Consider the following 22,427-nt stretch of genomic DNA (forward strand, 5'->3'; position numbering starts at 1 on the left):
GGGGAAGGTGGATTCCTGGGCGGAGGCAGAGGTTCTCAGCAGAAGACCAAATCTTCCTGGAGGGGCACGGGGGGCCGAGCACGCCTCTATCCCCATCAGAACAGCCCTTCAAATCACTCCAGAGATCTTAGCATTTATAAAAACTGGCAGATTTATTCTGCAGGGGCCCATTTTCAAGAAGCTAAAGGTGAAGGTGGGAGGGGAGAAGTTTCCTCCCCTTTTCCTTTCTCCCTCATCTTATTTTCTCCAAGGGGTAAAAATATGACCTGGACCCCAAAACCTACCCAAATAAAAAATCAAAAAACTGAGGTTCCAAAAAGTTACAGCATCTTAATTCCTCATAGAAAAGGGGGAGGAGCCAGAGAGAAGGGGAGTCCCTGGGGTGGGGGGAGGCACCCCCAGCCCGGTAAGACATCACCTCCCCTTAAATAGCTGCCCCAAATGGGGCAAGCCCGGGGCTATAGCATTTAAAAACTCCCACACCCCATTTTATCAAAACCAAAGAGAAAAAAAAATTTCCCTTTTCCCCCCAAACCCAAATATATATATATTTTTTTCTTAAAAAAACAAAACTTTGAAGGCATTAAGCGTTAAAGTGAATCTAGAACAAAGGAATGTGAAATTCCCTCCTTCCTTCCCCCTTCCTGTGGGGTTCATTGGTGCATCCCCAGCAGAGGGACCGGCCCCAAGGGGATGGCAGAGGGGAAGGACCAAAGGGAGAAAAGGGCGGGGGCCTCCCCAGCCAATCAGCAGCCAGTGTGGGTGTGAGCAGGGAAGCCACGCCCCCCTTGGAGTTTTCCAAGTGGGATGGGGAATGGGAACGATGCATTCCTGTGTAGTCTTCAGCCAATTCCAAGTCAAGTAGAGGCAGGGAAAGCAAGGTGACAGGCGGGGTGTGCGGAAAGGAGAAGCGGGTCTTCTGGGTCCGTTCCTGTGGTCAGGGAGAACCCCGCTTCCTCAGCTCCTGGACAAAGGCTGGAAGGAAACAAGAAGCAGAGGTCAGGGGCACAGTCTCTGCCTCCTCCCTTCCAAAACAGGGCTCTTGCCCAGGGACATGATGCCTCCGAAATAAGTAAATGTTTAAGAACCAAACCAAACCAAACCACCTCACCTTCAATGATTTCCTCTTTCACTTTCTGCAATTCCTTCTTCACCTCTTCCAGAAGCTCCTAAAATTAATGGGGTACAACTAATCAGGAGCGGGTACTGGGACTTGTAGGAACGAATATCCCTTCTGTTACTTTTTGAGATGAGGACTTGCTCTGTTGCCCAGGCTAGGGTGCAACGGCACGATCACAGCTCATTGCAGCCTCAACTTCCCAGGCTCAGGCAATCCTCCTGCCTTAGCTTCCCAAGTAGCCCGGACCACAGGCACCTGCCGCCACAATCAGGTAACTTTTTCTTTTCTTTTTTTTTTGAGAGAGTCTCCCTGTTGCCCAGGCTGGAGTGCAGTGGCCCAATCTCGTCTCACTGCAACCTCTGGCTCCTGCGTTCAAGCGATTCTCCTGCCTCAGCCTCCCAAATAACTGGATTACAGGTGCCCCCGACCAGGCCCAGCTAATTTTTGTATTTTTAGTAGAGACAGGGTTTCGCCATGTTGGCCAGGCTGGTCTTGAAGCCGACCTCAGGTGATCCACCCACTTCGGCCTCCCAAAGTGCTGGGATTACAGGCGTGAGCCACCCCGGCTAATTTTTTGTATTTTTAGTAGACACGGGGTTTCACCGTGGTCTCGATCTCCTGACCTCGTGATCCGCCCACCTCCGCCTCCCAAAGTGCTGGGATTACAGGCGTGAGCCACCGCGCCCAGCTGAGTCAGGTAATTTTTTAAAGTTATTTTTAGAGATGAAGTGTCCCGATGTTGTCCCAGGTTGGTCTCAAACTCCTGGCCTCAAGCAATGCTCCCACATCAGCCTCTCAATGTGCTGAAATTACAGACATGAGCCACCGTGCCCTGCCAGAGTCCCCTCTTTCTTGTTGATGGAAAAGCCAGAGGGAGTAGGTTTGAGACCCACCCCTACCCCGACACCATGACATTGCTGTCAAGGTCGCAGAGTGACTGGAGGATTCTAGGGGAGAATTCTGGATCCTTGGAGCCGGAAAAGTACTGGAGAACATCCAGTACCAAGGCTGGCAAGTGCGTTCCAGCCTCCTGCCAACTCCAATTGGTGACGGACAGCTGGGTCAATGTGCGGAAGGGATTCAAGGCACTCATCGGGAATGAGCGCGGTGACAGATTAATAATGTCTGTCACAGGCGCCAGAAAAGGGGGCGTGAGGTCTGGGTCATCCTTGATCCAATCCAGCCTCTCCATTTGTCAGATTGGAAACCTGAGGTTTCTGAGATGTTATCTAGGATCATATGGCATGCCAGTGGCAGGGGCCAGACCTAGAACTCTCTTGCTGTGGTTCCCAACCTCCCCTCCAAGTTACCTGTTTCACCCTCTGTAGGTCCGAGTCATCGCTGGAGCTGGGCGTGCAGGGGTGGGTCTCGGAAGTGGTCACCGAGGAAGATGACTTCATCCTGGGGGAGTTGGCATGGTTTGGGAGAGCAATGAAATTAAAAAGAGGACCTGCTTCCCCACCTCCTATTCCAGGGATCACATTGAGTTCCGCCTTATAAATTGGGCAAGTCCAAGTATTTTGAGGTCCCCAGTTTTTGTTTTGTTTTGTTTTGAAACAGTCACATTCTCTCTCCCAGGCTGGAGTGCAGGCACGATGGCGGCTCGCTGCGGCCTCGACTTCCTGGGCTCAAGTGATCCTCCCACCTTAGCCTCCCGAGTAGCTGGGACCACAGGTAAGTGCCACCACACTTGGCTAATTTCTGTAGAGTTGGAGTCTCGCCATGTTGCCCAGGCTGGTCTTGAACTCCTGGGCTCAAGCGATCTGCCCGTCTTGACCTCCCCAAGGGCCCCAGTACCAATGGCCTACCTTGGCAAGGTTGTGCTGTTCTTCTCCCAGGGTCTCCGTACAGATTCTGGGGATAGGCAACAAATCAGAAAGATCAGGGACAAAAGACTGCCCCCCAATCAATCTTACTCCCCCAATCTCATCAGCCCCTGTTCAAAGCCCCATCTCAGGAGACTACAATCCCCAGCACCATCGCCCTGACTCTCCCGTGAAGGTGCTTAACATGTGAGAACAGGGTATTCTGGGATTTGTAGTTCCTGTGGCTGGACTGGGCACTCACTCACCACTCTGGGCCGGGACTCTGGCCTCTGGCTCCTCCTGCTGGTAGGAAATAAAACTGCCATGAGCCAGCCCCTGCCGCACCTCTGCGCATTTCCTCTTTCAGGTTCAAACCCCACACATCCCACTATCCCTACCCTCATGATCCGGCCTAAGAGGTGAAGGGCAAGAAGAGCCCCTAACTTACATTAGCAGATTCATCCTTGGGGGTTTTCTCCCCAACCTGTGTGGCTTTCCTTCTGCAGGAGAGAAAAGCAAAAACACATGCTCCGTCACCCAACCCATCCCCTTCCGAGGGGAGTTCTAGAAATGTAGATGCTAGGGCATAGAATTCTGGAACTCAGAAAACCTAAGGAAACTCTAGTTGCGAAATTGAAGAGATTGTGCTGGGCGCAGTGGCTCTCGCCTGTAATCCCAGCACTTTGGGAGGCTGAAGCAGGCGGATCTCTTGAGGTCAAGAGTTCAAGACCAGCCTGGCCAACATGGTGAAACTCTGAGTCTACTAAAAATACAAAAATTAGCCGGGCGTGGTGGCTCATGCCTGTAATCCCAGCTACTCAGGAGGCTGAGGCAGGAGAATTGCTTGAACCCTGGAGGCGGAGGTTGCAGTGGGTTGAGATCTTACCACTGCACTCCAGCCTGGGTGACAGAACGAGACTCCATCTCAAAAAAAAAGAAAAAGAAAGAGAAAAAAAAATTCAAGATATTGCGGTTCTAGAATCAGGATAGAGAAGGTTCTATGATTCTTATATTAGGGAATAGTAAGATTCCGAGGGTGGAGCGGTGCTGTGTTAGAACACTGAGATTGCCGGAATCTGAGTTCCCAGAATTCCAAGGCAGGATCTCCTACGGTTCTAGAATTCTGGGTTTCAGAACATTCTACAGGCTACCTGGGTGGTTGCAAGCCTCAGCCATTTCAGGAAATGACAAACCCCACCATTATATCCCAAACCTGGTTATCAAAGTGGGGAACATTCACCAAAAGAAACAAACCAAACAGGAATCGGAGCCCTCCCCTGACTGGGCCCTACTAAACTGGAATCTCCAGTTGACTCGGGTGTCCAGGCTCAGGCTCACCTCCGGGCCAGCATGGCGTTCATCTCTTCCATGAGTCCCCCACCTCCGCTTCGACCACTCTCAGCTTTGGGGGCTGCGGGCCCCCCTGAGGCCTCCTCCTGCTGGAGAAATTTAAAAGGGGCAGGAGCTTTAGGGGCAGGCCTTTTGGCCTTCCAGGCCTATGACACCGCTGGCAGCCCTGGCCTCATCCCCCATAAAAGCCCTGTTGCCCCTTCCCACCTCTCCCGGCCCCTCACCTTGCTGACTTTCCTGAGTTTGGCTCCAGCAATAGCTGCGGCCAGGCCTGGGGCCCCAGCTCCCCCACCACCAGGACCCTGTGCTGCCGGGAGAGGGGGTGCAGGGGGTGGTCCTCCCCCTGCTCCATGTGCTGCAGCTGGGACCCCCGAGGAGGGCAAACCTGGAGGTGGGGGGGGACCTGGAGGAGGGGGAGGTCCTGGTGGTGGGGGTGGACCCCCAGCTGGGGGAGCAGGTGGGCCTCCTGAAACAAACACAGAAAAGGGGGCAGCTGAAAGAGAAGCTTCGTTCTTCACTGTCCAGCTAGCTGGCCTCTTCCTCCAGGGAGGCCCCCTCCCAACTCCCGAAGCCATCTGAGCATCACCTGCATTGGAGACCCGGCGCTCTAGGTGCTCCGACGGGCCGGACTGCTGCCTGTAGGGGGAGGCGAGGGAGCTGCCGTCAATCAGGGCCCTAAGGATGACCAGCGAAGGGGCCAGCGACCTCCATCCTCTCTCAGAGGTCTCCAGGGACGCTGGCTCCTAATCCTCACCCAAGCCTTCCTCCCCTAGGGAACCAAGAATGGGGGTGGGTGAGAGTGGGGGGAATAGAGGGCAGGGCAGTGACAGGGAGAGATCTGAATGCGAGATCTCAGTCACTAAACTGTCAGGAACACCCGAATGACAAAATGCCCAAGATTCTTTTTTTTTTTTTTTTTTTTTTGAGACAGAGTCTCACTCTGTCACCCAGGCTGGAGTGCAGTGGCTCGATCTTGGCTTACTGCAACCCCCGCCTCCCAGGTTCAAGCGATTCTCCTGCTTCATCCTCCCGAGCTGGGATTACAGGCACGGGCGCCACCATGCCCGGCTAATTTTTGTATCTGCAGTAGAGACGGGATTTCACCATGTTGGCCAGGCTGGTCTCAAACTTCTGACCTCAGGTGATCTGCCCGCCTCAGCCTCCCAGAGTGCTGGGATTACAGGAGTGAGTCACCACGCCCAGCCACGAGATTCTTTCAACCACCATATTCTGATTTCCAGGAATCTGCAGGGACCAGGAGGTTCTGCAACTCTCAGTGTCAGAAATTTCTTGAACATTCTGAAAACTGCAAGTTGGCTGGGTTCTGAACTCTAGGAGTCAAGGGTTCTAGACCGTATGGAACTGGCCGTGGCTAAGGTTCCCCACCCAGGGCCCAGCCCCACCTTTTCTGCTGCTCCACCTCCTCCGGGGAGGGACCGTTCGGGACCGACCAGGTGGGAGGTGCTGGGGGTGGAGGGGGCCCACCTCCTGGAAGGTGAGAGAGAAAGGGCCACAAGTCAGTCCCAGAACTCTGCTCAGCCCTTGGCGTTTCCCTTGCTCTTCCAGGCCTCCCAGGAATCCTGCCCAGGGGCACTCACTTCCTCCTTCCTGAGGCCCTGAGGCTCCAGGCCCAGGAGGACACACCCTGGGAGGTGAGGCAGCACCAGCCTCCCTGGCCTGAGTTGCCCTAAGGCAGGTGTTGTTGTGATGTCCCAGTGACAGGAGAAGCTAAGGCCCAGGGGACAGTCACTTGCCCCAAAGTTCTCCAGGTTGGAATGTGCAGGAACAAGACTTGAATTCAGGCCGATTCCAGGCTCTTAACCACTGTTGGTTTGTTTCGAGACAGAGTCTCACTGTCACCCAGGCTGTGGAATGCAGTGGCGCAATCACGGCTAACCACAGTCTCAGTCTCCCCAGGCTCAGGTGATCCTCCAACCTCAGCCTCCCGAGTAGCTGGGACTACGGGCACATTTCACCACGCCTGGCTAATCATTTATTTTTTTGTACAGTTGGGATTTTGCTATGTTACCCAGGCTGGTCTCAAACGCCTGAGCTCAAGCTATCCAACCACCTCGGCCTCTCAAAGTTCTGGGATTACAGACATGAGCCACAGCACCTGGCCAGCTCGTTTTTTTTTTTTTTTTTGAGATGAAGTCTCGCTCTTGTCCCCCAGGCTGGAGTGCAATGGTGTGATCTTAGCTCGCCGGAACTTCCGCCTCCCGGGTTCAAGAGATTCTCCTGCCTCAGCCTCCTGAGTAGCTGGGATTACAGGCACCTGCCACCATGCCTAGCTAATTTTTGTATTTTTAGTAGAGACGAGGTTTCACCATATTGGCTAGGCTGGTCTCAAACTCCTGACCGCAAGTGATCCACTCGCCTCGGCCTCCCAAAGTGTTGGGATTACAGGCGTGAGCCACTGCACCTGGCCCCTGGCCAGCTCTTAACCACTGTCACAGCCACTTGGACCTTACCTAAGAACCTGGAAAGGTAAAGAGCTTCTTCCTCACCTACCTCCAGGCCGCTGGCCCCAGCACCCACCTGAATGGAATTGGCTATGAATTAACAAGAATTAGCCCCATTTTACAGATGACTACACTGAAGCGCACTGTATTTTTCTGTGTGCCCCAGAGGAGCAAACCCCTTCCGCACTAGCACAGAAGTTGCCCCACAAAGCAAACACCGCTGCATTTGGTGACTTTCAGTTCTACAGCAGTGATTCCAGGCCAGATGCATGGCAGTCACATAAAACCTCGCTACTCAGTCACGTCCGCGGACCAGCAGCCTCGGTATCACCAGGGCACTTGTGAGAATGCAGAATCTCAGTCTCCCTAGCCCATCTGCACCGGAGCCTGCACTGTAACCATATCCCCAGGTGATTCATGTGCATGTTAAGGTTTAAGAAATAGCAACTGGGCTGGGCGCCTGGCTTGCTCCTGTAATCTCAGCACTTTGGGAGGCCAAGGCAAGTGGATCACCTGAGGTCAGGAGTTCGAGATCAGCCCGGCCAACGTGGCGAAACCACGTCTCTACTAAAACTACAAAAATTAGCCAGGCATGGTGGTGTGCACCTGTAGTTCCATCTACTCGGGAGGCTGAGGCAGAATTGCTTAAACCCAGGAAGCAGAGGTTGCAGTGAACCGAGATCACACCACTGCACTCCAGCCTGAGACAGAGAGAGACTCCATATCAAAAAAAAAAAAGAAAAGCAACTGGACTGGGTGTAGTGGCTCATGCCTGCAATCCCAGCACTTTAGGAAGCTGAAGTGGGAGGATCACTTGAGCCCAGGAGTTTGAGACCAGCCTGTAGACCATCTCCACAAAAAGTAGAAAAGCAATTTTGAAATGATCCAGGTGGCTGGGCGTGGTGGCTCACACTTATAATCCCAGCACTTTGGGAGGCAGAGGCAGGTGGATCACTTGAGGCCAGGAGTTCCAAACCAGCCTGGCCAATATGGTGAAACCCCTTCTCTACTAAAACTACAAAGGCCGGGCACGGTGGCTCACACCCGTAATCCCAACACTCTGGGAGGCCTAGGCGGGCGGATCACGAGGTCAAGAGATCGAGACCATCCTGGCTAACATGGTGAAACCCTGTCCCTACTAAGGATACAAAAAATTACCCGCGTGTGGTGGCTCACGCCTGTAGTCCCAGCTATTCGGGAGGCTAGGGCAGGTGAATCGTTTGAACCTGGGAGGCGGTGGTTGCAGTGAGGCGAGATCACGCCACTGCACTCCAGCCTGGGGGACAGAGCAAGACTCTGTCTCAAAAAAATAAATAAATAAAAATAAAAACAAAATACAAAAAAATAGCTGGGCATGGTGGCGCATGCCTGTAACCCCAGCTACTCAGGAGGCTCTTTTTTTTTTCTGGGATGAAGTCTCACTCTTGTCCCCCAGGAGAATCACTCAAACCCAGGAGGTGGAGGTTGCAGTGAGCTGAGGTTACACCACTGCACTCCAGCCTGGGTGACAGAGCAAGACTCTGTCTCAAAAAAAGAGCCAGGTATGGTGATGCACACCTGTATTCCCAGCTACTTAGGAGGTTGAGGCAAGAGGCTCACTTGAGCCCAGGAGGTGGAGGCTGCAGAGAGCCATGATTGTGCCAGTGCACACCAGCCTGGGCAACAGAGCGAGATCCTGTTTCTGGGGCGGTACCTACCTATGTCTTGATCTGGGAGGTGGTTTGCCAGGAGTGTGCCTGTGTAAAGTTCATGGAGTACTGATCCCTGAGTAATTATGCATTTTTTGTGCGTTTGTTTTCTTTTTGAGAAGGAGTCTTGCTCTGTCGCCAGGCTGAAGTGCACAGTGGCACGATCTCGGCTCACTGCAACCTCCACCTCCTGGGTTCAAGTGCTTCTCGTGCCTCAGCCTCCCAAGTAGCCGGGATTTCAGGTGCCTGCCACCACACCCAGCTAATTTTTGTATTTTAGTAGAGATGCAATTTCACCATGTTGGGCAGGCTGGTCTTGAACTCCTGACCTCAGGTAATCCACCTGCCTCGGCCTCCCAAAGTGCCGAGATTACAGGCATGAGCCACCACGCTAGGCCAATCGTGCATTTTATGCATAGGTGTGCACAGGCACACTGGAACGCACGAAATCCTCATGATAATTTTTCAGGATAGCAATGAATTTGCTCCATTTTACCAATGAGTAAGCAAAGTCCCAGAGTGGTAAACCAGCAGCCTGAGGCCACAAAGCCGCATTCAGTGGTCCCCTTTGCCCACCTACTGCCCACCGCTGTTTCTGACCTTCCAACGCCTCTAGGGCACTGGCCATGCCGGCAGCAAACTGGGCTGCATCCTCCTTGCTGCCGAAGTTGAGGCCCCAGACCTGGCGGGCGTCGCGCCACTGATGGAAGTTGGGGGTGGCCTGATTATACTTGACGCCCCGGACGATGGAACAGTTGATGACCACCTGGTGGGAGGGGAAAGGGAGGGTTAGGGGTGGCAGGCGCAGGGGTGGGGCAGGTAGGGGCTGAGCCCGCAAAGAGGGGCCTGCGGGAAGCTGTACCTGCTGGTCGGGCTGCATCTTCCGGCCCACGACGCGAAAGGAATTGGCCGTGGGGTTGTGGTAGATCTGGACGCGGCTGAAGGCCTGGGGACCTGTGCCAGCAGGGAGCCATCGCTTGTTGCCGTCATCATAAAGCATCACAGTGGCCCGGCTGGAACAGATGACCGTCTCGCTGCAGGCGGGAGGAAAAGGGAGAGGGGCCGGTCACCTTCTCATCTGGGTCTCCCTGGGAGATTCCAAGGGACAAAGACAGAGTGTGGAAGGAAGAGAGTGAGGGAGGCAGGAGCCAGGTGGACAGAAAGAGAGCGGGCAGAGAGATCAGGAGAAAAAATCAGACCAGGAGAGACGGGCAAACACACAAACGAGACGTAAGACAGACAGACACAGGGAGGGAGAAACTGGAAGTGGAAGACACAGATGCAGAGAGAGGTGGGAAAGGGAGAGCTGGGTTGACAAAGGGGAGAGAGACAGACTGAAAGGCAGACAGACAGACAGATGAACAGATAGGGGAGGAGTGGGGAAAAAGGATGGGCAGACAGCGGACCTGGAGGAAAAGGCGGAAAGACACAGAAAGAGATCAAGATGTTCTTGGCATGGTGTCTCACACCTGTAATCCCAGCACTTTGGAGGCTGAGGCAGGAGGATCACCAAGCATTTCAGACCAGCCTGGGCAACCCCCATCTCTAATAATAATTACTTTTAGTTTCAGTTTTGTTTTTGAGACACAGTCTTGCTCTGTCACCCAGGCTGGAATGTGGCCTCCATCTCCTGAGCTCAATTGATCCTCCCACTTCAGCCTCCCAAGTAGTTGGGACTATAAGCATGCACCACCACACCCAACTAATTTTTTTTTTTTAGACAATCTCACTCTGTCACCCAGGCTGCAATGCAGTGGCATGATCTCCGCTCACCAAAACCTCTGCCTCCCAGGTTCAAGCCATTCTCCTGCCTCAGCCACGTGAGTAGCTGGGATCACAGGCACGCACCACCAAGCCCAGCTAATTTTTTGTATTTTTAGTAGAGACAGGGTTTCACTGTGTTGGCCAGGCTGGTCTCGAACTCCTGGGCTCAAGTGGTCCATTTGCCTCAGCCCCCCAAAGTGCTAGGATTATAGGGGTGAACCACCATACCCAGACTACAAAAAAAAATTTTTAATGAAAAATAAAAAACACAACACAACAAAACTAACAAGAAGGAAAAGATAAAGATGGAGGCTGGGCACGGTGGCTCATGCTTGTAATTCCAGCACTTTGGGAGGCCGAGGTGGCTGGATCTGAGGCCAGATCGGGTGACCATCCTACACAAGGTGAAAACCCCATCTCTATAAAAATACAAAAAAATTAAAGGCCGGGCGGGTGGTGGGCCATAGTCTCAGAAGCTACTCCTCGAGGCTGAGGCAGGAGAATGGCGTGAACCTGGGAGGTGGAGCTTGCAGTGAGCCAAGATCATGCCACTGCACTCCAGCCTGGGTGACAAGCGAGATTGTCTCAAAAAAAAAAAAAAAAAGATAAAGATGGAGAGACAGGCTGAGAGGTGTAAGAGGCTGAGGCCAACGCCGTCGGGGAGGGATGCAGGTTAGCAGAGCGAGGGCAGGAGGAAGACAGAGGGGCCAGAAGGAGGCCAAGAGCCCAGAGTTGCACTAGGGACCAGCCCCTGCCTGGCCTCAGTTTCCCTATCTCTACCAGCAGGCTTGGACATGCCCCCACGCCACCACTGCCTGCTCAGGAAGAAGCTGAGACTTGGAAGGGGAAGTGTGAGGCCTGCAGTAGGTTGGGGATCCATCCCAGACCTCTGAGCTCTTCCTCCAAAGGGACTTCCCGCTGCCCACCCATCGCCTGCCTCCCCAGGGCACTAGCGGCCATTCCCCAGATACTCCCTGCTCTGTGTCTGGCCCTTGTTGGGTGGGCTGATGGCCATTACTGGCAGTGACCAGAGCCAGCCCCTCGCACCACCCTCCTGGGGCTCACAGTCCAGTGTGGGAGACACAGCTGTCCCCAGACGGTGCCAACCCAGGGATAGGACCAAAGAGCCCAGGGTCTGGTGGTGCCCTGAAGGAACGCCTGCCCCAGCCTGGAGAGTCGGGCAGGACTTCCTGGAAAAGGCAACATCTGACTCAGCCTGGGCGGGAGGTGTCAGTAAACTGCTGCAGAGTTCAGGAGCTGATATCCCCAGACCTGGGTTCAAATCCCCACTGAGCCACCTACTGCATGTGACTCAGGCACGTGACCTTCCCACTCAAGAACGCTTCTCGCCTGTGAACTGGGAAAATGACAGTCCCCAGCTCCAGGGCAGTGGGGGAGGGGCACATGAACCTGGGCACCTAAAGTGCCTGTATACGTAAGCGGTGGCTACCACGCCTGCAATCATGTGACTTTGGGAAGCTGGGAGAGCTAAGGGATCACTTGAGCTCAGCTGTTCGAGATCAGCCTGGGCAACACAGTGAAATTGTGTCTCTACAAAAACGCATTGAAAGATTAGCTGGACCGGGCCGTGGCTCGCCTGTAATCCCAGCACTTTTGGGAGGCCGAGACGGGAAGGATCACTTAGGTCAGAGATAGAGACCATCCTGGCTAACACGGTGAAACCCCGGCTCTCTACTAAAAAAATACAAAAACTAGCCGGCTAGGTGGCGGCGCCTGTAGTCCCAGCTACTCGGGAGGCTGAGGCAGGAGAATGGCTGGAATCCGAGGCTGGAGCTTGCAGTGAGCTGAGATCCGCCACTGCACTCCAGCCTGCACAGAGCCAGACTGGGCCTCAAAAAAAAAAAAAAAAAGATTAGCTGGGCACATGGTGTATTCTGAGCTACTCAGGAGGCTGACGCAGGAGAATTGCTTGAACCCAAGAGGTGGAGGTTGCAGTGAGCTGAGATCACGCCATTGCACTCCAGCCTGGGCAACAGAGCGAAACCCTGTCTCAAAAAAAAAAAAAAAAAAAAAAGCTAAGTAAGCTGTATAGTGCTCGGCACACATCGAGAGCTCAGTAACTCTCCACCTCCCTCTCATGGGCAGCACTGGGGCCCAGGACAGCTACAACCCTAGGACCCTCCCACCAGCCCCTCTGGAGGTTCAGTCCCCTCTCCCCCAGTAAGGAAACAACGCAGGCCTACACAGGAACTCAAACAGGAAGTGACTTGCCCAAGGTCACACAGGGGAAGGAGAAGCACTGGTCTCCCCCCCCACCCTACCCCCAATGGGCTTTTTCCTGAAATGGGGAAGTTGGTGGTCAGAGGTTTCCGGGGAGAGAAATTAGACCCCCCCACAAAGCCTCTGTCTCTAGGAGGGCTGCGGGCTGGGTGTGACACTGACGCTGGGAAGTCAGGGCATAGAAAGTCCCTAGACAGACTCAGCTGTGGGTAGGAACCTGGGGTAGGGACCCTAGGATTTACATAATTGTGCCATCTCCCTCTTACCAGACATTTCAGGAGGATCAGGGGCCCTAAACCCTCCCCCAAAGTCACTCATTTAATTCTCACTGCAGCTTATCCAGAGAGCCACTCTTTCATCCTAATATTGCAGGTGAGGACCAGAGGCCCAGACAGGTTGAGTGACTTGCCCACAGTCACACAGCTAGTGAGGAACAGAGTGCAGATGTGAATTCAGGCTCCCAAGCCTTAACCCCGGGGAACTGCGTGAGCCCCACCCAAACACCAGGTGCCCTTTCCAGACAAGCACAGCCTCGGGGGCTGTTTCTGGCTCCTGCTGCCCCTGGCAGGGCAGGGTTAAGGCTTCGGCCTCACCCACACCTGCCACCCACACCCAGGGCACACTCTGGCCAGGAGCCCGGGGCTGCTGCTGCCCCGCCCTGGCTGCACTTTGCTCTCCCAGGCGGCCCTGCCCTGCTGAGGCTCTGGACTGGCCGGAGAACTTGGCGCCTGCTGGGTGACAAAGGGGTGGTCTTGCCCCTCTCCAGGGCACACTGTCCCCACTGTAACAGAAGGATCCTGTTAAAACACAAGGTGGGGCCGGTAACAGCGGCTCACACCAGTAATCTCAGCACTTTGAGAGGCCGAGGAGGGAGGATTGCTTGAGCCCAGAAGTTCAAGACCAGCCTGGGCAACATAGTGAGACCCCATCTCTAAAAAAACAAAACAAACTAACAAAAACCCACAAGGTGGAATGTCTCTTCCGCTTCTTGAAAGCTCCAGGCTCCTACAGAATCAACGCCAAGTTCTCTCCAGGGCCTCCGTGATCTGTGTGTCCTCAGATCTCATTTCTTCCCGCTCCACTGTCCCTTGGGGACTCTGTTCCAGACCCTATGCCTCCTACCCCCATGCTGCTCTTCCCGCAGGCCAGACACATTCCTGCCTCAGGCCTGTGTGCTGCTTCTTCCTCAGGCCTAGCCTCTCCCCACTTTCAGGTCTCTCCTTAGATGTCACCCCTTCTGAGAAGCCATCCTCACTCCCTTAGCTGGGAACGCTTCTCTGCTTTTCATCCCCTGCTGCACAGCAGTGACCCCTGCCCAACACAATATTTGTCTGTCTCTGCTACCAAAAAGGCAGACATTTGTGTCCCAATTGTTCACTGCTGTGTCCCCAGAACCTAGAATGGCACCCAACACATAGTAGTGACTCAATAGTTACTAAACATCTGTAAAAAAGGGCAAACTTTGGCCAGGGAAGGTGGCTCACGCTTGTAATCCCAGCACTTTGGGAGGCTGAGGCAGGAGGATCACTTGAGCTCAAGAGTTTGAGATTGGCTTGGGAAGGCCGGGTGCAGTGGCTCATGCCTGTAATCCCAGCACTTTGGGAGGCCAAAGCAGGTGGCTCTCTTGAGGTCAAGAGTTCGAGACCAGCCTGGCCAACATGGTGAAACCCTATGCCTACTAAAAATACAAAACTTAGCCAAGGCATGGTAGCTCATGCCTGTAATCCCAGCTATCCGGGAGGCTGAGGCAGAGGAATCGCTTGAACCCAGGAGGCGGTTGCAGTGAGCCGAGATCGGACCACTGTACTCCAGCCTGGGAGTCTGGGACACAGATCGAGACTGTCTCAAAAAAAAAAAAAAAAAAGAAGAGAGAGACTGGCTTGGGCAAGATGGTGACCTCCATCTGTACATAAAATTTTAAAATTAGCTGGATGTGGTGGTGCTTGCCTGTAGTCCCAGCTATTCAGGAGGCTGAGGCAGGAGGATCGCTTGAGTCCAAGAGGATATGGCTGCAGTGAGCCATGTTCAGGCCGCTTGCACTCCAGCTTAGGCGACAGAGAGAGACTCTCTCTCAAAAAAAGGCAAACTTTTACCAAGGGCACCTACCATTTCTCAGTCAGCCTGGGTCCCAGACACTCTTCTTGGTGCTGGACACCAGTTTCCCTGCTGCACGGCTCTACAACCTCATGGGATAGGCTCTGACACTCACCCTTTTGACAAGAGGGAATTGCAGGCACAGAGGAGTGAAGGCACTTGCCCCAGATCACACAGCAAGTAAGCAGAGGGGCTCATAGTTGAAACCAAGTTCCCACAAGTTCTTATCTTCATTTAAAGATGAAGAAGCAGAGCTAAATTGAAATTTTTTAAAGCCAAAGTACAAGGTAGTGTTGATCAGAGGCTTTAAAAAAAAAAAGAAAAAGAAAAAAAAAAGGGTCGGGCGCAGTGGCTCATGCCTGTAATCCCAGCACTTTGGGAGGCTGAGGCGGGCGGATCACAAGGTCAGGAGTTTGAGACCAGTCTGGGCAACATAGTGAAACACTGTCTCTACCAAAAATAGAAAAAATTAGCCAGGCTTGGTGGCCGAAGCCTGTAATCCCAGCTACTTGGGAGGCTTGGGCAGGAGGATCATGTGATCCCGGGAGGCAAATGTTGCAGTGAGCCAAGATTGCACCACTGCACCCTAGCCTGGGGGACAGAGCCAGACTCTGTCTCAAAAACAAACAAACAAACAAACAAAAACACAACAAAAAACAGGCTGGGCGCGGTGGCTTACGCCTGTATCCTAGCACTTTGGGAGGCCGAGGTGGGTGGATCACGAGGTCAGGAGATCGAGACCATCTGGCTAACATGGTGAAATCCCATCTCTACTAAAAAAATACAAAAAAAATTAGCCAGGCGTGGTTGCAGGCGCCTGTAGTAGTCCCAGCAACTTCAGAGGCTGAGGCAGGAGAATGGCGTGAACCCGGGAGGCAGAGCTTGCAGTGAGCCGAGATTGCACCACTGCACTCCAGTCTGGGTGACAGAGACAGAGCAAGACTCCGTCTCAAAAGAAAGGTAGGCCAGGCGCAGTGGCTCACGCTGTAATCCCAGCACTTTGGGTGGCTGAAGCGGGCAGATGTCTTCAGCTCAGGAGTTTGAGACCAGCCTGAATAACATGGTGAAACCCCATCTCTACTAAAAATATAAAAATTAGCTAGGCATGGTGGCACGTGCCTGTAATCCCAGCTACTCAGGAGGCTGAGGCAGGAAAATCGCTTGAACCTGGGAGGTGGAAGTTGCAGCGAGCTGAGATCGCGCCACTGCACTCCAGCCTGGGCGACAGACAGAGCAAGACTCCATCTCAAAACAAACAAACAAACAAAAAACCCAACAGTGAGGAACATATAAATACATCTGTACCCAGAGTGGTGATATATGCAGAGACTGTTTCCCAAGACACTAACTGTGGCTGCCTCCATTGAGGGGAACTCAGGGACTGGGGAGGGAGAAAACAAATATTTTGCACCATTTATCTTTTGAGACAGAGTCTCACTCTGTGCCCAGGCTGGCAGTGGCGTAATCTGTTTACTGCAGCCTCCACCTCCCAGGTTCAAGCAATTCTCGTGCCTCAGCCTCCCAGCCTCCACTTTCCGGGTTCAAGCGATTCTCCTGCCTCAGCCTCCTGAGTATCTGGGATTATAAGCGTGTGCCACCACGTCAGGCTAATGTTTGTATTTTTAGTAGAGACGGGGTTTGGGCGTTTGCCACATTGGCTAGGCTGATCTCAAACTCCTGACCTCAGGTGATCTGCCTGCCTTGAATTCCCAAAGTGCTGAGATTACAGGCATGAGCCACCAGGCCCAGCCACCATTTCAATAATTTCAATAAGTATTTCAAACTGCTTATTATTTCTTTTCTTATCATGGGTTGAAATTACCTATAAAAACCTAATTCACTACTTAAGTTCAATAAATAAAACTGTAAACTACACAAAAGCAGGAACAGAAAATCCCATAGCCATAAAACAGGAGTGCCAGGGCTGTGAGATGGAAATGAGGTCTGCCTGTTTCCAGTGTTCTCCTGAAGTCTAGAACCCTCCATTGGACATGAGAGTGCCTTAATTTTCCAGTCAGCCCAGGACTCTCTCCTCCCTGCAAGTCCCCACATTTTGGAAAACTCTAGCACATGGCAGATGAAAAGACCGTTCAAGGCCGGGTGCGGTGGCTCAAGCCTGTAATCCCAGCACTTTGGGAGGCCGAGACGGGCGGATCACGAGGTCAGGAGATCAAGACCAGCCCGGCTAACCCGGTGAAACCCGGTCTCTACTAAAAAATACAAAAACTAGCCCGGGGCTGAGGTGGGCCGAGCCTGTAAGTCCCAGCCTACTCGGGAGGCTAGAGGCAGGAGAATGGCGGAACCTGGGAGGCAAGAGCTTGCAGTGGCGGAGATCAGCCACTGCACTCCAGCTATAGCGACAGAGCCAGACTCTATCTCAAAAAAAAAAAAAAAAAAAGAAAAGAAAAGACCGTTCAAGTTGCCTCCTTGTTGTGTGGCTTTGCCTCTTTGAAACTCAGTTTCCAGCCCTGGAAACAATAACTCACTGGGTTCATTGTAAGGATGAAAAGATATATTGGTAAAAACCCTAAGCGCCAGGACCTGTAATAGTACTGCAGCTCCACATGAAAGAGACAGCCTCGGCGGGTCGCAGTGGCTCAAGCCTGTAATCCCAGCACTTTGGGAGGCCGAGGCCGAGGCGGATCACGAGGTCAGGAGATGAGGACATCCTGGTTAATATGGTGAAACCCGTCTCTACTAAAAAGTACAAAAAAAAAAAAAAAAAACTAGCCGGACAGGAGTGGTGAGCCTGTAGTCCCAGCTACTTGGGAGGCTGAGGCAGGAGAATGGCGTGAACCGGGAGGCAAGAGCTTGTAGTGAGCTGAGATCTGGCCACTGCACGCCAGCCTGGGCCATAAATGAAACTCCCGTCTCAAAAAAAAAAGAAAGAGACAGCCTCCCATCACCGGAGGTAATCAAGCACGGTGAATCCGGTTTTCACGAAACTTCCAGACCACAGTTTGACCCTTCCTTTCTCTGCCCCCCGAACCCAAGACTTACCCCATACCCTCCTTATACCATAAAACCTGGGATACATATACACCACCCTTCCAAACGACAAATCTTCTTAGCAACCCTAAGTAAGGAACCAGGTCTCGACTCTGTGGGGCCTGTGTGGGCCACTCTAGTCCCTTCCTCCTGGTGGGCCTCAGTTTCCCATAAGATAAATGTTGCAGCTTCCGTTTCATTTGGTTTATCTGAATTATCTTAAGTGTTTTCACAGTGAAAGCAAGTTCCTTTTTTTTTCTTTTTCTTCATTGAGAACACAGAAGGCATGTTATCTGTATTTTTTTTTTTTTTTTTTTTTGAGACAGGGTCTTACTTTGTCACCCAGGCTGGAGTGCAGTGGCAAGAATACGACTCATTGCGGCCTCAAACTCCAAGCGATCCTCTCACCTCAGCCTCCAGAGTAGCTGGAACTACAGGCGCATGCCACCACACCCAGCTAATTTTTGTATATTTTATAGAGACGGGGTCACACCATATTGCCCAGGCTGTTCTCAAACTCCTGGACTCAAGCGATCCTCCTGCCTTGGCCTCCCAAAGTGTTAGGATATAGGCATGAGCCCTGGCACCTGGTCCTGTTTGACTTTTTTTTTTTTGAGACTGAGTCTCACTCTGTCGCCCAGGCTGGAGTGCAGTGGCACGATCTTGGCTCACTGCAAGCTCCGCTTCCCAGGTTCACGCCATTCTCCTGCCTCAGCCTCCCGAGTAGTTGGGACTACAGGCGCCCACCACCACGCCCAGCTAATTTTTTGTATTTTTAGTAGAGACTGGGTTTCACCATGTTAGCCAGGATGGTCTCCATCTTCAGACCTGGTGATCCGCCCGCCTCGGCCTCCCAAAGTGCTGGGATTACAGGCGTGAGCCACTGCGACTGGCCCCTGTTTGACTTTAATAGGCACCTTGCCTAACTTTCCTGTGCCTCAGTTTCCCCATCTATAAACTGAGTCCCGGGGTGGGGAGGCCACAAGGCTGTAATAGTATCATTGTTAGAATTGCTGTGAGGGGTCAGGTGTGGTGGCTGATGTTTGTAATCATAGCACTTTAGGAGGGTGAGGCGGGTGGATCACCTGAAGTCAAGAGTTAGAGACCAGCCTGGCCATTATGGTGAAACCCCATCTCTACTAAAAATACAAAAATTAGCCGGACATGGTGGCAGGCACCTGTAGTTCCAGCTACTCGGAAGGTTGAGGCAGGAGAATTGCTTCAACCCAGGAGGCGGAGGTTGCAGTGAGCCAAGATCGCGCCATTTCACTCCAGCCTGGGCAACAAGAGCAAAAAAAAAAAAAAAACAACCCAGAATTGCTGTCAGGCACAAAAATGCCCCACATAAAATAGATGCTTGATCAAATGGTCTCTTATTTAAAAAAAATAAAATAAAATAGCTATTATTGGAAGAAAGAAATAGACCCCAATTCTCCCCAAGTCCCTTCTGCCCTGAGATTCTAGACCTCTGCCTCGCTTCTCTGTCTTCCCAGCACCCCAGCTCCAGTCTGGGACACAGCCGACACTCAACAAATATTTGTCAAATTGGGATAAAAAGAACTATATCTTGTAATTTTCCATCTTAACATCCTCTCTTCCAACTGCCCCCAGGACTGTCCCCCAGCCAAACCAGCCAGAAATCAGTGGATCCTAGGTTCCTCCACCCCTCCAACATTGCCTAGGAATTTCTGAGGGATCTTGGCCATGTCTTTTTCTCTTTGAGCCTCAGTTTCCCCAGCTGGGTAATAGGGACATGGATTTTGAATCCTGGCTGTCCTTGGAGAAGAGGCACAGCCCAGTAAGTCGGGGTGTGACCACCTGCAGGGGAGACCCCTGGAAAGGTGGGAGTGGCCTTCTGGTGGGACAGGCATCTGGTCACTTCTGCACTGCACCCCACCCCAGCACCCCCACAAGGCGGGATGCTTGATCACCGCCCCAGCAAGAGGTGGGCCCTGTGGGAGGGCCAGGGCTTCCAGGGCTGGTGGTGGTGGTGGTGGTGGGGAGGGCAGGGGGCCGGCCCAGACACCACTCCTGCCCTTTTACGGTTGCAGTGAGTGAGGCAGCACTAACTCGGACATCCGTCATCCGCCTTCCACTGAGCCTGGGACCGGAAACGCGAGGGGGGTGGAGGGGCGGGGCTGGGGGGCAAGGGGAGAGAAGAGTCCCGGAGGAAGAGGGCGAAGGAAGAGAGCGACGCTCCCTAAACTGACCCCTCTCCAGGGCGGACTTGGAAGGGATGTTGCTATAATGGGGAGCGGATAGGATAGGCAGGAAGTCTTGAGGGTATCTGTGGGTGTCCTCCTTGCTCCAAATTTTCCAGCCATGCCTTTCACATCAGAAGGAACAAACGCGGGAGGGGAATTCTCTAGTGGTCATAAAAAGGAACGCCACTCCACTCCGATGTCAAAGGGCAGGGGTTCAGGAAATGCAGGGGATGTGGGCACCACGGGGTTAATCCCCAGCCGTCCCCAGGGGCCTCCCTGCTAAGGCTGGGGGCTTTGGGGCAGGAAGTCCCAGAGAGAGTGGAGGAAGGGAGATAGTATTGTCAGGCTCTGGCCCCATGGGAGAGATTATGGGGGGCCAAGGGAGGGGAGAATGGGAGGATGGTTGGGTCCCCCTGCCCACACTGGCCCCGCCCTCAGGTGAGTCCAGGAGTTCGGGGGAGGCCCCGGCCAGACCAAATCCCTGGGTCCCTTGGGCCGCCGCCCCCAGGATTAAATTCCTGGGAAGATAGCTGGAATTATCTGGGAAGCCTGGGTCCCTAGGGAAGAGGGCTATGACCTTGAAGCTTTCCAGCTCCCCCTCCTCCAACCCCAAGGCTCCGGATGGATGGGGGGGGGCGGCGAGCAAAGGGGGAGGCGCCGTGGTGGGGAAGGCAGCCGGCCCAACAGCGCTCGGTGCCCGCCCCCCACACCAGCTGTCTCGACAGGTGAGTCAGGAAGACAAAGGCCCCCTTCCCCCAGCTGCTGCGTCCCCTCCCTCCACAGGGCCGCGCAGGTGGGGGAGCCGGGCCGCCCTTATGGCCCGGGGCAGGGAGCCGCCCTCTGCTCCGAGCGCCCGCTCTGTCCTAGGCACTGCCTGTTAAGCAGATTGCGTGCGGAGCGACGGGGGAGGGGAGTCCCACCAGACTCCGGAGGCTGCGTCCGGGTCCCTGGATCGGTTCACACCAGCCTCTTCCACAGGAAGACCTAAGTGCCCCCCAAAATTTAGGGGATTAAGAAGTACCCCCGAAGTTCAGGAGCGCGGTCTCACTTGGAGAGACTTTTTCCAGCACCACGTAAACGGGGTCCCTGCACACCAAGGGTCTGAGTGTCAGTCTCTCTTCCAAGTCCCAGGGTCTCCCAAACCACTCCCCCACAATCCTTCCCCGACCTCGAGCTGAAGTTTGGGGGGAGGGGGAGGAAAGTCTGAGCCCTGCCTCAATCCTGGCATCCCTGCGGGGAGTCGCTGCCAACTTTGAGGTCCTCTGAAAAAAAGTCTTAACAATTCGGGAGTCCTCCGAGCGTCCCCAAATCTTGAGGGCTCCCAGGGGAACCTCACCGCCACCACCCCCCGAGCTTGGGAAGTCAGTCGTGGAGAAGTGATCGACGGTTTTGGGGCTTGTCCTAGGGGATTCAGCCCAAATCCGAGGCTCCCAAGGATCTGTCCCCAAATTCCAGCCCGGAGCGAGCTGGGGGGGAGGGGGACAAAGGCGGGGCGCGGAGCCCGCCCGGGCGGGGACGGGTCGGGGGGCAGGTCCGGCTCACCTCATGGCTGATCTGCGGGCGGGCGGCTCGCCCACGGACTGGCTGCTCCCGGGGCGCCCCTGGCTGGAGGTTCAGGGGTTCGGGGCTGGCTCCGGGCTCGACTCAGGCTCCCCCAGGGTCCCGCCCCATAGAGTCCGGCTTCCTGGGTAGAACGTGGACCGGGCCGGGGCGGGTCTCCGGGCGCCGCTTCCCTCAGGCGATCTGATGAGAGGTCCCTGCGGCAGAAAGAGGATGCGGCGTCTGCTCCCCGACGCGCCCCCCTTGCCGGCGGCGGCTACACTGTTACTCTTACTACTGTACTTCTCTTCGTTACATTTCGTTCCAAAATTCCACTCCCCGCACCCACAATGCCCCGCGCCTTAAAGGGGCCGCGCGCGCCTCCAGGCGAGGGGGTGGAGGGCGCTTAAAAGGGCAACTCGGCACCCTCTGCTTCCGCGATCTTGCTGCTCTCCCCAACGTTGTCGTCCAGGGGTGCACCCTGGGAGTCACCACCACATGGAGGGGCAAGCTTGGTGAAGGGGAAGGCGACCTCCCTTGCTCCCTAGTTCGCTTCCACTGTGGGAATTCTCAGGAGCGTCTCGGAAGGGGCACTATTTCTTTCCCCATCGACTTCTCCATCTCGTACTCCGCTCAATTTTGGGGGTCGAAGAGGACCCTCCAGTTAGTTAAGCAAGTGGTCTCAGATTTTCTCCCTGAAATCCCATCTTCAGAACCCCGCCCCTCCCCAGCGTCTCTCTTCTGTCAATTTCGGAGGGGTTACTAAGGGGGCGAGCCCCCCACCCGCGCGGGAGGGGAGGTGGGGGGAGTAGGGCCCCACCCCTCTCACCCCACCCCGCCCGCCCCGGGAAGGTGAGGAGGAAGTGGGCCAAGGGGGCGCGGTCGGCCGCTGACTCACAGCCGCAGGGTCGGGGGTGGGGTGGGGGTGGAGGTGGGGACTGGCGAGGAGTGCCGGAGTTGGGGGCCTGGCATTCGCCCGAGGTGGGCAGGAGGCGCCGGCTTCTTGGGTATGTAAAGCCTCCGACCCACGTACGCCCCGCTCTGACTCAGTTTCGCCTGCGGAGGACAGCAGGATCATCCCAGCCCTCAGGAGGGCCCGGAGGTGAGGACACCCTCCCCGGAGCCCCCGCCCCCACACGCCGGCTCCAGGCTGAGCCCAGACACCCTCCGAG

At 54.3% G+C, this 22,427-nt stretch overlaps 1 protein-coding gene across 7 annotated transcripts; it reads right to left on the minus strand.

Moving 5' to 3' along the window:
* Positions 1-127: 127 nt before the first annotated feature.
* VASP (vasodilator stimulated phosphoprotein) lies at positions 128-22,108 on the minus strand. 7 transcript variants are annotated; one of them, XM_021931203.2, is made up of 14 exons: positions 21,259-22,108; positions 9,288-9,459; positions 9,026-9,191; positions 5,679-5,763; positions 4,862-4,911; positions 4,715-4,741; positions 4,500-4,561; positions 4,264-4,361; positions 3,374-3,425; positions 3,192-3,228; positions 2,929-2,974; positions 2,431-2,521; positions 1,112-1,169; positions 128-975 (listed from the first exon to the last, which is right to left on the minus strand). In XM_021931203.2, exons 1-14 carry the CDS (start codon positions 21,261-21,263, stop codon positions 938-940), a joined length of 987 nt encoding a protein of 328 aa, XP_021786895.1. In that variant the 5' UTR covers positions 21,264-22,108; the 3' UTR covers positions 128-937. The 7 variants fall into 7 exon arrangements, 6 of the variants coding, with proteins under 6 accessions (XP_021786895.1, XP_021786894.1, XP_021786893.1 ...); XM_021931202.2 differs by having other exon boundaries at positions 4,264-4,364; XM_021931201.2 differs by having other exon boundaries at positions 3,192-3,225; positions 4,500-4,741.
* Between the last annotated feature and the right edge of the window lie 319 nt (positions 22,109-22,427).

This window comes from Papio anubis, chromosome 20 (genome assembly GCF_008728515.1).
Source record: "Papio anubis isolate 15944 chromosome 20, Panubis1.0, whole genome shotgun sequence".
In the NCBI taxonomy this organism is placed as follows: domain Eukaryota; kingdom Metazoa; phylum Chordata; class Mammalia; order Primates; family Cercopithecidae; genus Papio; species Papio anubis.